This window comes from Callorhinus ursinus, unplaced genomic scaffold (genome assembly GCF_003265705.2).
Source record: "Callorhinus ursinus isolate GAN/ISIS: 27379988/994484 unplaced genomic scaffold, GSC_fseal_2.0 scaffold92, whole genome shotgun sequence".
Lineage (NCBI taxonomy): Eukaryota > Metazoa > Chordata > Mammalia > Carnivora > Otariidae > Callorhinus > Callorhinus ursinus.
Window position 1 is genome coordinate 2,309,568 of NW_027397154.1, and position 13,367 is coordinate 2,322,934.

The 13,367-nt window shown below is 56.8% G+C and overlaps 1 protein-coding gene and 1 long non-coding RNA gene across 5 annotated transcripts in view; one reads left to right on the forward strand and one right to left on the reverse strand.

The window, feature by feature from the left end:
- GATAD2B (GATA zinc finger domain containing 2B) overlaps positions 1–4,119 on the forward strand; it is a 92,544-nt gene extending 88,425 nt beyond the window's left edge. For all 4 annotated transcript variants that reach the window (XM_025858750.2, XM_025858748.2, XM_073888699.1 and 1 more), the window contains one exon: positions 33–4,119. In XM_025858750.2, the coding sequence (XP_025714535.1) occupies positions 33–166 (134 nt within the window). In that variant the 3' untranslated portion in view covers positions 167–4,119. The remainder of the gene's footprint in view (positions 1–32) is intronic.
- Positions 4,120–6,241: 2,122 nt separating this feature from the next.
- On the reverse strand, positions 6,242–7,567 carry LOC141371754 (uncharacterized). The gene is made up of 3 exons (XR_012376962.1): positions 7,458–7,567; positions 6,580–6,765; positions 6,242–6,438 (listed from the first exon to the last, which is right to left on the reverse strand). It is a non-coding gene; the product is annotated as an uncharacterized lncRNA (long non-coding RNA).
- Between the last annotated feature and the right edge of the window lie 5,800 nt (positions 7,568–13,367).

A 13,367-nucleotide genomic window follows, 5' to 3' on the forward strand; every position in this document is an offset into this window, starting at 1 on the left:
CCCCCCTCCCCGCTTTTGTCTCCTGGGTCCAGGTGTCAACATCGCGTACTTGAACACCGGCATTGGAGGACACAAAGCTCCCAGTTTGGCAGACCGACAGCGGGAGTACCTTTTAGACATGATCCCTCCCCGGTCTATAGCGCAGTCCATCAGCGGGCAGAAATAACGCCCGCCCCTCGTGCTGCCCAGCCTCGAACCCTCTGCCCCCTCCCGTCGCCCCGAACGTCCGTCGCATGCAGTGCCTGTGCTGGTGCCTACCATACACGGAAAACAAAACCGAAACAGAAGACGACCCTAGAAACCGACAGGAAAACGCGCGCCTGCCCCACCGCCCCTTCCTCCCACTGCTGCGATCCTGCTGCTCTTGTCTTCTCTCCAGCTTCCGCTCACAGTGAGGTGCTCTTCGCCTCTGGTAGAGGTCAGAGTGAGGTCCTGGGGAGACATCTAAGCCCTCTGACGCGTGTTTCTAAAGTTTTTATGCTATAATTATTGTCATTTTTAACGATGTTGTGTGTCCTCCCTTTGTTCAGTGGACGGTTAAACCTTTTTATTTTCCCTCAGTATTTTTCTTTTTCTCTTTTCTTTTGCCTTTTTTTTTTTTTTTTTTTTAACACAGATGACGTTCAGATAAATGACAGGAGCATTGCAGGGGGTTCCCCAATGGGACGTGACTGGGAGTGTTGGGGGCAGAAATTTTTAATGCACTTAACCTGGGGTGGGGTGTTGGCATCAAACAGAGGACGTCAGCCCTGGGTGTTTCTGGTCTGGACAGTCTGGGAGGCAGTGTTCATACTGAAGTTGGGCTCTGAGAATGAGGGGAAAGATCCTGGAGGGAGAAGCTTTAATCCACAGAGAAGGGGGCAGGGACATATGAGGACAAGCCAAGAGGAACGGAGGCTGGTCTTGGCCTCCTGGATGCTCTCCTGGTCCCAGTGGAGATGGAAGTCTCTTCCAGGTCAACTAGCCCAAAATCATTTCATCTTACTTGCTTTGTAAAATTCTGCCCCTCCCCCCTGCCTTTTTAATCCTAATCTGCTCCTGGCAAGAGGGAAGCGCAGCCCCGTTGTAACTGAGTTAGCTGGTGTCCTAGAAGTGAGACAGAGGAGGGAAGAGATAGACTGGGGGTGGGGGTGGGGAGACGAAGGGCTTTGTCTCCCAGCAGGTGAGACCCCATCTGTCCTTCCCTCCACCCTGGGTGCCAGGTGCCAGGAGGGGAGGGCAGGGAGGCCTGACCAGCTCGGAGTCCGGCACTAAGTGCAGTACCAGCTGCCCAGAACCAGACACCTCTCGTTAAAACCAGCTCTGCACCTCTGTGCAAAGTAGCTGTTGTCGCCCCCCCCCCCCCCAGAACTCTATTAATTTTCCTTTTGTGTTGTTTTCAGCTTTTTCTTAAGAGCTACTAATGTAGAGAATGAACTGAATTGTGCAATGTTGCTGTTCTGGGGTCAGGGGAGGTTAGCATCCCATCTGCCCACACCCTGGGGGCGGGGGGCAGGGACCAGGCTGGTTTGAGGTAAGGGAAGCCCCTTCAAGGTGGGGGTTTCTGCTCTCCTGTAATGTTCACTCACCTGCCTGTGCCGCTCTAGAAGCTGCCAGAGTGTGGGGAAGGGGGGAAGGGTTACTTGGAGCAGAGAGGTGTGAAGACGAGTTTGCCCTTGAAAGCCACCTGGAAAAATTCCCCCACTTTTATGTTAAGAAATTAAATAATTTTTTAAAGTAAGAAGGCACTTTTAAAATTAACACACACACACACACACACACACACACACACACACACACACAAACTGCACACCTTCCTCATAAAGTTTGGGGGTTGGGGGGGTGGAGAAGGAGTTGGGATCAGGCTCAGTACCCCCCTCTCCCATACCCCAGAGCCACTGCGGGTTACTATACTGGCCCTACGGGCCTCCCTGGGTTTTTTCTTTCCTCCCTTCCCCCAAATTCATTGAGCACTTAATAAAGGAGCAGAGATGCAGCCTGTGTCTGGGCTCCCCCAGTGGTGAAGTGATCTGAAGCTAGATGCTAGTAACAGATGATGATGGGGCTGTTCGGAGTATTTTTCAGGGGGAATATGGTACCCCTGACTGTAAGTGGTGGGAGAGGGAGGGGGTTATGAAACTGGGTCTGGGATTATTTTAAAATTATATATATATATATAAAGATATATTCTTACATCTTTTCTTTACCCTCTGTGCTTTGAAAGCACTGGATAAATCGTTTGGTTTTGCTTTTCTCTCTTCCACGAATTTGGAAGCTCCCCCCTCCCCCCCGCCCAAGTCATCTTGCCTTGTGGCAGGTCTGTCTAGCCTCTTCCACCCCGCCCACCACGATGAAGTGCCATTTCTGTTATGTCTCCCCTCCCCCAGCTCGGAGGTACCAGGCGCCCAAGCCTGTCACTTGAGATTAAAAGTAAGGAACAGAGAATGTGCAATACCGTCTGGTTGGGGGCCATCCCTGCCCTGAGCTGAGCCTCCTCCCTGGGAGCCAGGCCACCTTTGAATGGGGTTTGGAAGTAGGGTGTGTAGACAGGAGGGGAGTAGTGGGGAAGGATTGCCCAGCCGAGTGCCTGCCGGGGTGCTGAGGTAACGGGTGGGTGGAGGGCAGGGAGAGCCTTCCCTGCTTCTGTCCCCTCAGGCTCCGTTGCACAGAGGCTGCTTATTGACTAGTATAGCTCCGTGACCCTTTGCTCAATCGCTGAGGTTTGATTTCTTACCCCTCCTCCCCATTTTCATACCCTTCCCTGGGATTCGTGATGGGGGTGAGTTTTCCTTAATCATGGTGAAGTATTAGCCTTCCACCTCCTCCCTCGCTCCCCACCCCCATCCTTCTGTCTTCCTTATTTCTCTAGTTTTTCATCACTGATCACCTTGTGTCCCTCCGAGTCTCTTGTTGCTCTCCATCCCCCGGCTGGGCCCACAGACACTAAACCTCATGCCTAAAGATGGGAGGAAAACGCTCTGTTCAGAGTTATCCTCCCCCCCAGGGCTCTGAAGCTCAGGGGGTGATTAGAGTGAGGACCCCCTGGTTCTTCCTGGCTTCCTCCGTATCCAGAGGCTCTCCAGGTCGTGGTTTATGGACAGTGGCTTACTCCCTAGACGCCCCAAATGAGTAGATGAGCAGGAAAGCTTGGGTAAAGCTGAGGGACAGAGGTCCTCATTTGTCAATTTTTTTTTTAATTTTTAATTTTCATTTTCTATTTTTGTCATTTGACCACAGCATCTGGACTTTCTCCATCCCTGGAATAAGTATTTTTCCACATTTTTGGATGTATGTATGGTAGACAATTTTTTTTTTAAGACACAAAGATAAATGTTTTCCTGCTTTGGTTACCTTTCCTTTCCCCTTTAAAAGGACTTAGCTATAGAGCCGCTTTGTAAAGATGCTTCTTGGTATTTTACTTTTGCCCCTTTCCCCAAGCACTCCTTCCCCCTAACCCTCCACACCCCACCCCACCCAGCCCTAGGCTCCCCTGCCCTCCAACAAGACCTTCATTAGCTTATGATACTTGCTGCCGAGATGTTATAACAAGGACTCATTTCGTGTATATAAGCTATTTCTTGATCCATTTAAAAGGAATTGTACATTGTGTAGGAAAAAAAAAAAAAAACCTGAAAAAGAGAAAAAAAAGCCCTCGCCATGGATATTGTGAAACTGTGTTATGTCATTTTGTAATGTGCCCGTTTGTGTATGATCCGTGCAAAAGGGTTTCTGGGGAAGGGGCGGGGGTAGGGAGGCAGGGCTGTGGAGGGTGGGGCGGGGAGTGGGCCGGGCCCAGCACACTGAGACTGGCGGCTGCTCCAGCCCCATCCCTCCTTAGAGATGCCACCTCCCCCACCACCCACCCCTAATTTGTGCCTTGCCTCCCGCCCTGGAGTAGTCCTCCGGGTCACCAGCACTGCCTTGGCAGAGCCCACTCCCTACCCTAACCTGCCCCCCTCCCTACACCCCAGCATTAGGTGGATACTGTGGGGAAGTGCTGGGGGGTCGGGAGGTAGCCGAGGAATGGGGCAGTTCCCGGGGGCATTGAAACCAAGTATTATTATGAATTGTAACTGTATTTGCACTGTTTTTTTTCCTCTGATTGCATCAGCATATATACAATATACCTATATAACAAAATTCAGTGTCAAGCTTTCTTATGCAAGGGATTTCCCCCACCCCACCCCCCCAAAAAAGAACCTAGTTCCATGGGTCTTTGAGAGTAGATTATCAAGGGGTGATAGGATTTTAACAAGTCATCCTAAGAAAGCCTCACGTACGGAGCCACATACATCTGCACACGGTTTTCGGCTTCGTAAAAATTGGGGTGAGGTGGGTCACCATGAAAGCTAGAGTTCCTGGTCTGGGCCGTGGAGCGTGAAGCGCCACAGCACACGGGGTGGGGTGGCAGCACCGTCCGGAGACCTGGGGTCTGGCCCCGGGCTTTCCCACTAACTTGCTTTGTGACCTTTGGTAGAGTTCATTTTCCGGGTCTCGGTTTTCTTGTTTGTGAAGTGACAGGGGAGATCACCTGGCCACCAAGTGTAAAATTCTACCTTATGCTTCCTTCCTCACCTGCAAAACAACAGCTTGAGGTGGGGAAGGTGTGGGGCTGAAGATGCAGGGAGGACACCTACATGTTGAGGTGCAGTGTGTGACCATGCCCGTGAGGGCTGCCAGGCCCCTGCCAATACTTTGGTTTTGGGAGAGGCAGCAGAGTGATGTCTAGACATCAGGAGACCTGTGACTGCTTTGCCCTCAGACCCTCGACCCCATCACGAGCAGCCACAGGGCCCTTGGGGTGCTTGAGCAGTGGTGCCCGGGCTGGTGGTCTAGTCACGCACACCCTTTGTGAGCTGCAGGGTGCAGAACTTGCCCATCTTCTTGATGACAACGTAGCAGAGCTCAGATGCACCCCAGTTCTTGTCTCCTTCAGAACTCACGTGAGCCCTTGCAGGCGGCTCCCCACAGCCTGGGCTGAGGCTCCCACACTCCAGGCTCCTGGCCGGGGACGCCTGGAGAGAATCTGGGAAGGTGGCTGAGGCCTGGTGAAGGGTGGGGCAGAGCAGGGCTGGGGCGGGGAGCGGGGCTGGGGCGGGATGGGCCTCTCTGAATGGGGGTGGGGGGGGCAAGACCCTTTTGCACAGGCTCTAAGTTTCCTTTTTTTTTTTTTTTAACTCATTCTGATTTTCTGCATTGTGTTTGGAAATTAAAATGAAAAAACTAAGACCAACAGAAACTGGTTTTCAAAAAGGCAAATACACTCCCATCTGTTTCAGATGCTGCTGAGCATTTCAGCAGTAACAGATTCAAATAATAAGCTAATTTTTGGAGAAAGGATTAAAAGAAAAAACTTTGTAATATTTATCACTTGCAAGCTATGTTTAATAAAGAAAGGAATGGTTTCTAAACTTCCCTGTGGCTCGTGCTTTAGTCCTGGCAGGCAGGAGGGGTGGCAGTTTGGTGGGGGAGCTCCAGGGGTGATTGGGGGAGGAGCTCTGCCTGTGCTCCCTGCAGGTACCGGGTAGCTTTGGGTGCCCCCTTCCCTTCCAGTGGTTATCGACAGCCTTTGACCCCGCACCTTCACGTGGAGTTGGTGTTCTAGAAGCCAGTGACCTGATGACTGAGGCTCTGACACTGTTGGGAAGGAGGCTGGGTCCCCAGCTGTCCTTGGCCCTCCCCGTCCTACTGCTCCGGTCTCCCCTGGTCACTGAACCCTCCGTGGCGTGCTGGTTTCCCGGGGCGGCGGCCTTCGGAGCGCCTCCACTGCCCTGCAGCAGATCCTTCATCCGCACACGGCATCCCCCGAGTTCTCCTTCCAACCCAGAGTAGTAACCAGACCCTAATTTATTTTTTCCATTTGGCTTTTTATTTCCAACAAAGCACTTCGGTCAAGGTCCACCCAGAGGTTGAAGTTTGGGGCTGGGTTGTTTTTTTTTTTTTCTTTTAACTATGCACTTAAATTTAAATCCAATTAACATATTATGTATTGTTAGTTTCAGAGCTAGAGTCAGCGATTCATCACTTACGTACAACACCTGGTGCGCATCCCATCATGTGTCCTTAATGCCCATCACCCAGTGACCCTGCCCCCCACCCCTCCCCTCCAGCAGCCTCCAGCAGCCCTCCGTTTGGCTCCCTGCAGTTAAGAGTCTCTCATGATTTGTCTCCCTCTCTCTGATTTCGTCTCGTCTTATTTTTGCCTCCCTTCTATGATCCTTTCTTTTTTTTTTTTTAAGATTTTATTTATTTGACAGAGAGAGACACAGCGAGAGAGGGAACACAAGCAGGGGGAGCGGGAGAGGGAGAAGCGGGCTTCCCGCAGAGCAGGGAGCTCGACGCGGGGCTCGATCCCAGGACCCCGGGATCATGACCTGAGCCGAAGGCAGACGCTTAACGACTGAGCCACCCAGGCGCCCCTATGATCCTGTTTCTTAAATTTCACACCATACTCAACACCTAAGGAACAAATAATCCAGTCAAGGAATTGGGCAGAAGACATGAACAGACATTTCTCCAAAGAAATACAAATGGCCCACAGACACATGAGAAAATGCTCCACGTGAGGCTCGGCATCAGGGAAACGCAAATCAAACCCACCATGAGATCCCACCTCACACCAGTCAGAAGTCAGGAAACGACAGGAGCTGGCGGGGGTGCGGAGAGAGTTTGGGCCTGTTCTTAACGCCTGGGTCCCCTGCTGCATCTGGTTGAAACCGGCCCGTCCCTTCTGCAGAAGGCGCAGATGCACCGCGGCAGGACCAGCCGTGCCGAGGTCTCTGCATTCTGCAGGGGCGCAGAGGGAGACGGTTCGGGGTCCCCCTCCAAACCCCGGGTTTTCCTTCCTCCAAGATCCTCCCTCCTTTGGTACCATACAGGATAGCCATGGAGGGCCGTTCTGGGGCTTTGGCTTCGGGGTGTGGTAGGGCTGGGTGAGGCGGGACAGTGGGGTTCTGGGTGCTGCAGGCCAGCAGAGAGCAGAGGGGAGGGGGACGTGCTCTTCAACACCCGCATTCGAGGGGCACCGAGGGGTGGGGTGCTCCACAGCCTCCCTGCTCTCTCCACGAAGGATTCACAGCCACCACCGGCCCAGCGCCAGCCGCTGTCTCCTCTCAAAAATAGAAATCAAACTGGGAGGGGTGCTCCGCCGCCCACAGCAGGGCCAGGGCTGCGGGTCTGGAAAGAGGAAGACGGCTGTTCGGTTGCTCAGAGAAGCAGCTCCCATCAGCTGCGACGTTCAGGACTTTCATGGTGTTGGGACAAAGGGCAGGGAGCTCCCTTTGCCCACCTGCCCACTCAAGACTATGAGCAGTGCGGGCTGCCTGTCCCTGGGTCTCAGCTCCGGCACAAGGAGGCGGATGTCAGACTAGGGGTCCTGGCCGGGAGGTAGAGGTGAGCCCCTTGCCTTGCTCCCCGCCTGAGGAGAGCCCTAAAACTATACACCTTTGGGTAGGTTCATCTCTGGATCAAGAGCATACCCTGGATGGGGTGATGAGGCAGGTGTAACGGTGTCAGGGATGACTCCCAGCTGAGCTTGGTTTAATCTGAGGCTCTTTAGTGTGTTGGGGAGAATGACACCCATTTCCTGAGGAGGGGGGAGGAACAAAGAAACCACACGGTCTTCCCTCCCTCTGTGGTCCGGCCTGCACTTCGGTGGAGAGGAGCGGAGGGACCCGTGGTTCTTTCCAGACTCCAGGGTGATGGCACAGGTGAGGTATTCTCTGGTGGGCCAGTGAGTGCCATCAGGGGGGAGCCCGCTTGGAGGGCCCTAGGCTAAGGGCGGCTGTCCCAGCCACGGTCAGGCCTCAGCTCCGGGCCTCAAGCACACCGCTCTCCCCACCCACTCCACTCCGGTGAACCGCCCCCTCACCTGGAGGATGAGTTCAGTCTTCTCTCCCTGGAGCCTGACCTCAGTGGTCCCCAGCTCGGTCAGAGGCAGGCAGAGGCAGTGCCGAGGAGCACCCTTGGTACCCCGTCTGCAGAGGAGGCTGCCCAGATAGGGACCTGCCTGGGGCCTCCCTCCGGCTTAGCACACTCCCCGTGGGCAGAGGGCACAGGCAGCAGCCGCCTGGCTCTGGCCCACTTCTGCCCGCTGTCCTCTGCCTGGGCGGGGCACGCTGTCTGCCCACCAGGCCGGCCCTGCTCCACAGCTCTGGGAGGGGTGGCCGGCTCTGCCTCTCTGCTCTGTGGCCCCCGGCCACAGTATGCGGATCGTCTCCAAGCAGCTTTGCAGGTGCTGTGGGCAGCAGAGCCGCGAGGCCCACAGGGACACCACAGCCCCAGGCAGCGGGGGGCTCCCATCCCAACTGCAGGAGCACCCAGCCTTGGACTCTGGACACAGCGCCATCCATCAAAGCCCAGCCCCTCTGCCTCCCTGAAAACTGACATCTGTGGGTCCTATGGGAGGGGCCTGCATGCCCCCGGCCTGCCACCCTCCCACTGGACCCCACCTCACACAGGAGACAGCTGCTGGGACCCTGTCCGTAGCCACTGAATGCCTGGAGCTGGATCTCATACAGGGCGGCTGGCTCTGCAGGACACGGGGAAGGCCGCAGGGCTTTCTGGGCTGGAAAGCTCAGTGCCTGGCAGAGGACACGGAGAAGGGGGCCAGGGGGCCTCACCCAGGTCTGTGCAGAGGAAGGGCTGACACTGTGAGGCAGGAGCAGGGGTCCCTTGAAACGAGCAGCTGGTGGAAGAGCTTGAGGCCATGGATGGGCCCCCGGCTGGGGTGGCAGGAGCCGGGAGGCCTGCACGCCATGTTGGTGGAGAAGCCTAGGGCGGCGGAAGCTGCAGAGGACATGGAATGGGCTGGTCTGCGGGGCTGGGGAGGCTGCCACTCACCACAGCCCATGGTGGAGGCGTCCCTGGAGGCGGAGTCCCGGCTGGCACCCTCCGCTGAGGAGGCCCGCACGTGGGTGGAGTCGGCTGTGGTGGGCGCCAGGCTGGGGGAGACATGCTCAAAGCTGCCTTCGCCCACGGCCTCGTGGAGTTCTGGGCCAGCTGTCTCTGAGGAGCAGAGCAGCTTGGCAGCTTAGCACCCCTCTTCCTCAACACAAACATCCCCCACTCCACAAAGGGGGCACGAAGCCAGCCAGGTCTCCACAGAGAGCAGGGAAGGGGCTGCAGAAATCGGAGCTAGGATGAGAAGGGGCACAAGGGCATGAAGAGACACCAGGGTCACAGACCCAGAAGCCCAGCAAGGACCCAGCCAGGTCTGCGGATTGCGAGGAGTGGAAGGAACTTGCCCAGGGGTACCAGCCATCAGGCGCAGGGGTGGCCAGGGATTCCTGTGTGCCCACCCACACCCCACCTCCCACAGGCCGGAGGGTCGGTACATAGCCAATGATGTCCCTGTTGGGGGCAGGTGGTTCCCAGGACACTGGAATGACAGAGATGGAGAGGGCCATCCCCTGCAGCCCCCTTGGGGCAGGGCGTTGCCCTGGGCCCCCTGTCACAGCCAGGCAGCCGCTAGCCTGGCGAGAGCCTGCACTGTTCTCGGCCACACATTGGTCAATGGCCTTGTCCCCCTCTGAGAGCCCCGCCAGCGTCAGTGTGCTAGGGAAAGGCCTGGCAGCCGGGGGCTCCTTCCTGCCCAGCCCCCTGCCCTGGTTAGGCGGCCCTAAGGAGGGGACTTTCTCTCTCAGAGACCACAGACCTGTCCAGGGGCAGGACCCGCCCCCTGGGTGTGGACCTTACCTACAGTGGAGCTGCCTGGGGGGCGCACTTGCCGGGGCTTTGTGGAGACTTCAGAGGGAGGTGGTGTGTTTGGGGTGGCAAAGGCACCCACTTTGGGTAGGGGTGGGACACAAGAACCTGGGGCACATGTTGTCGTGGGCCAGCCGAATGTTATCCCCAAGACTCAGCACCTTCCCATCAGGGACACCCTGGGCCGCGCAGTCGAACATGGCTGCCTGGAGGCTTGAACAAGGACCGTGGCCACTGGACAAACCGGGGGTGGGGACGGGTGTCAGGGAGGCAGAGGGGAGGGCATTGCTGGGCCGAGGGGTGGACAGCACCGTAAGGCCCTGCGTCTTGTCACCTCCTGCCCCCCCTCTCCCCATGCAGGTTCCCATGGGGGGAGAAGGGGCCCAGGGCCCTCCCCACCTGGCCTCAGGACTCACCAGCAGGACACCTGATGCCATGCGCTGGACACAGGTGCCCGGCCGATTGGCGGCACAGACATAGATACCCCAGTGCTGGACAGACCCTTCGGAAATCATGAGGTTCCCAGTGCCCAGGACCTGGATAACCCCCCACCGATGGAGCGGCCATCTGAGGGGAGGCCAGGGGTCAGCACTGGGAGAGGGCCAAGGGCTGAGGGCTCTGGCGGGCGGGGTGGGGCAGCTGCACACCCAGCAGCTTCGGGAGACGAGTGGCTGTGGGTGGCCGGTGGCAATGCACTCCAGCCGCTGTCTGACGCGCAGCATGTGTCAGGTTCTGAGGCTCCTGCAGCAGCCGTGGGGATCCTCGCACTGTGAGGTGCAAACAGCAAGCAGGGAGGGAAGCAGAACTGGACCACTCTGTGCCCAGTCCACCCTTCTGCTCCCAGCCCTCAAGGGACCAGGCCTCAGAGCCGTGCTGGGCAGCTGGGCCTCATTCCTGCTTCATGGATAAAGAAGACGGCTCGCCCAAATGCTGTGTCAGGAAACACCAGGGCTGAGGTTCAACAGGTGGGAGGGGGGAGGGACGGCTAAGCGCGCCTCCCCCACCACCGGCCCCAGATGGCTCTCCCGGGGCTGGCTGGAGACCCTCCCTCAGGAAGCAAGCCAGGCCCTCCTGAGAACTCAGTGATGTCCCAACTGCTCAGGAGGGATGTAAACATGTTTGAAACTCACTGCCATTAGGGTTTAAACCATGTCCTCATTATTACCACCCTCTCCCATGTTATTACGTGATTCAGCAAATCAGTGGGGGCTGCTATGTGCCCTGTTCTCACCGCGGAACATGGCTACGAACTTGCAGAAAATGCACCTTTGTTTTCCCTTACCTGGTCACCCCATTCCTATTTTGTACTTTGTAATTTATGCAACTTTGTAACATATCTTAAACCCTTTCATAAATGTCCTTTCTTAAGAAAGTCTCATACAAAATTTTGTTTCTCTAAAGTGAAAGTCTCTCAAGAACTGGTATAAAGTCTTACACACCTTTAAATATTCCTTGAGGGCGCCTGGGAGGCTCAGTCGGTTGAGCGACGGCCTTCGGCTCAGGTCAGGATCCTGGAGTCCTGGGATTGAGTCCCGCATCGGGCTCCCTGCCCGGCGGGGAGTCTGCTTCTCCCTCGGGCCCTCCCCCCTCTCATGTGCTCTCTCTCTCACTCTCTCTCAAATAAATAAATAAAATCTTAAAAAATAAAAAATAAACAAATATTCCTTGAGACCTAGAATAGATTTCCCTTTCTTCCTCCCTCTCTTTCCCTCCCTCCTTCCCTCCCTCCATCTATCCCACAACCAGATATCGAGGACCTATTCCAGGCCAGGCACCCCTCAAATTGCCTCTCAGGATCTGTCGTTCGGGCCGAGACCACCCTGCAATGTCCTGGCCTTGGCCACAGAGGCTGTGCTCCTTCTGGTCACACTGTTCACGGAGGCAGAGCCCGGAACACAAGAGACACTGCAGCCCCCACCTGAGCCCTTGCACCTGCCAAGACTTGTGCTGTGACCCCCGCCCACATCTAATCCTCACTGCAGACTGTGAGGCAAGTGCTTTTCTTTCTCCAAACTTACAGAGGAGAGAAAACCAGCATCAGAGAGGAGAAGTAACTTGTCTGATGGCAGAGGGACTAGCTGAAAAGGGGCTGGGACTGGGTCCTGGAAGGGTCCACAGCGGGCAGCACACCCTCCCGCCGCTCTGAGCTGGAAGTTTGGGAAGCCCCTCCCCCTGCTGCCTCTCAGTGCAAGGCCTGCCCCAGGGGAGTGTGTGAGCCGCAGGGAATGGTCTGGGCCCTCGGTTCTCAGCTCCTGCCCCTGGGGAAGGGTCCGCACTGACCCCAGCTCCTCTCCTGACCTTTCCCAACAGGTGCCCCCTCCTCCTGACGTCCGGGAAGCTTCCTGCCTCTGCCCCGACGGCCGGCACTGGCCCGGAGCCCCGAGCATCTGGAGGCGTGGTACCCTGCCCTGCCCTCCTGCCCCAGACGCTTGACCAGCAGGAAATGGGAGGCGGGAAGAACCGCCCCCTCCCCTCGCCGGGGCTTCCCTCTGCCCTTTCCCACCTTGTGCCTTCAGTTTCTAAATGGTTCCGGATCAGAGAGCTGCCCCTCTCAGTCTCCATTTAAAAATTATACGCCCTTCGGTGACATGTTGTCGGCGGTGTTTTGGACGTGGACGCAGCGGCGCCCGGTGCCGCCCCAGGGCCGTCGTTAGTTGTGCTGTGGGGCCCCCTAGTGGACAAATCGGTAGGCCCTCCGCCGCGGACACCGGGGCTGACCTGGCTTCGGACTGCGGGATCCGAACGGCCTCGGGCTCCTCCTCGCGGGCTCTGCTTCAGCCCTCACAGCCACTCGGCCTGCATTTGGGGTCATCCTGGGTGTTTCGCCTTCACCCCGAGGAGCACACACACACTTCCGTGTAAGTGCAGAGGTGCATCGAAGCATGTACTCCCAGCTGAGACAGAGGCTGACTCCAAAACCCAACTCCAAACCCATCAAGGGCTCCCACAGTCCTCTGGATCAAGTCCAAACCCTTTGCCATGATGGGCCTTGCCTAGTCATGTCTTTGTTACCCTGAACTCTGCGTGCTCTGCGGTCTGGCAACTGCCCACATCACCTGCGCTTCTGCACCAGGAAATGCAGGGACTGCCGCCCTTCCTACCTCCCTGACCACGGCGTCTCTCTGCTCCCCCTCCAACACTCAGGCTCAGAGAGCTCATCCCTGAAGCCGCTGCCCAGCCCTTGCCCAGGGCCCAAGGCTGAGTTCAAGGCCTGCCCTGGTTCCCACAACACATCCCTCCCTGGGAGGTTGGAAGCTCTGGAAGCCAGTGATGGACCAAACCCGTATCATCTGCTTACTGCTCTGCTCCCAACCCCAGCACAGCCTATGGTAGCAGCTCAGAATGTCTACGCTCCAAACCCTACCTTCACCTCCACGTCAGCCACACCCACTCCCAGCACCCAGCCCCTCCTCTCCGCCCGGTGCACACTCTGACGTACAGCTCAACCTCAGCTGGGCATCTTGGCTGCGGCGGGCCACACACGCCCAGAAATGGAGGATTCTGGCACCCCTTGGATCAGGTACTAGAAGCCGGTGACTCCACTCCACTCCACTTCAATGGATTCTGGATGTTGGCAGAAGTGGGACAGACCTAGGGCAGGGGGACCACCCACAGAACCAGCCCTGGGCTCTGCCCCAGCAACTATGTCCCAGAGCCCCAGCTCCTGCTGACTTCTCCACTCT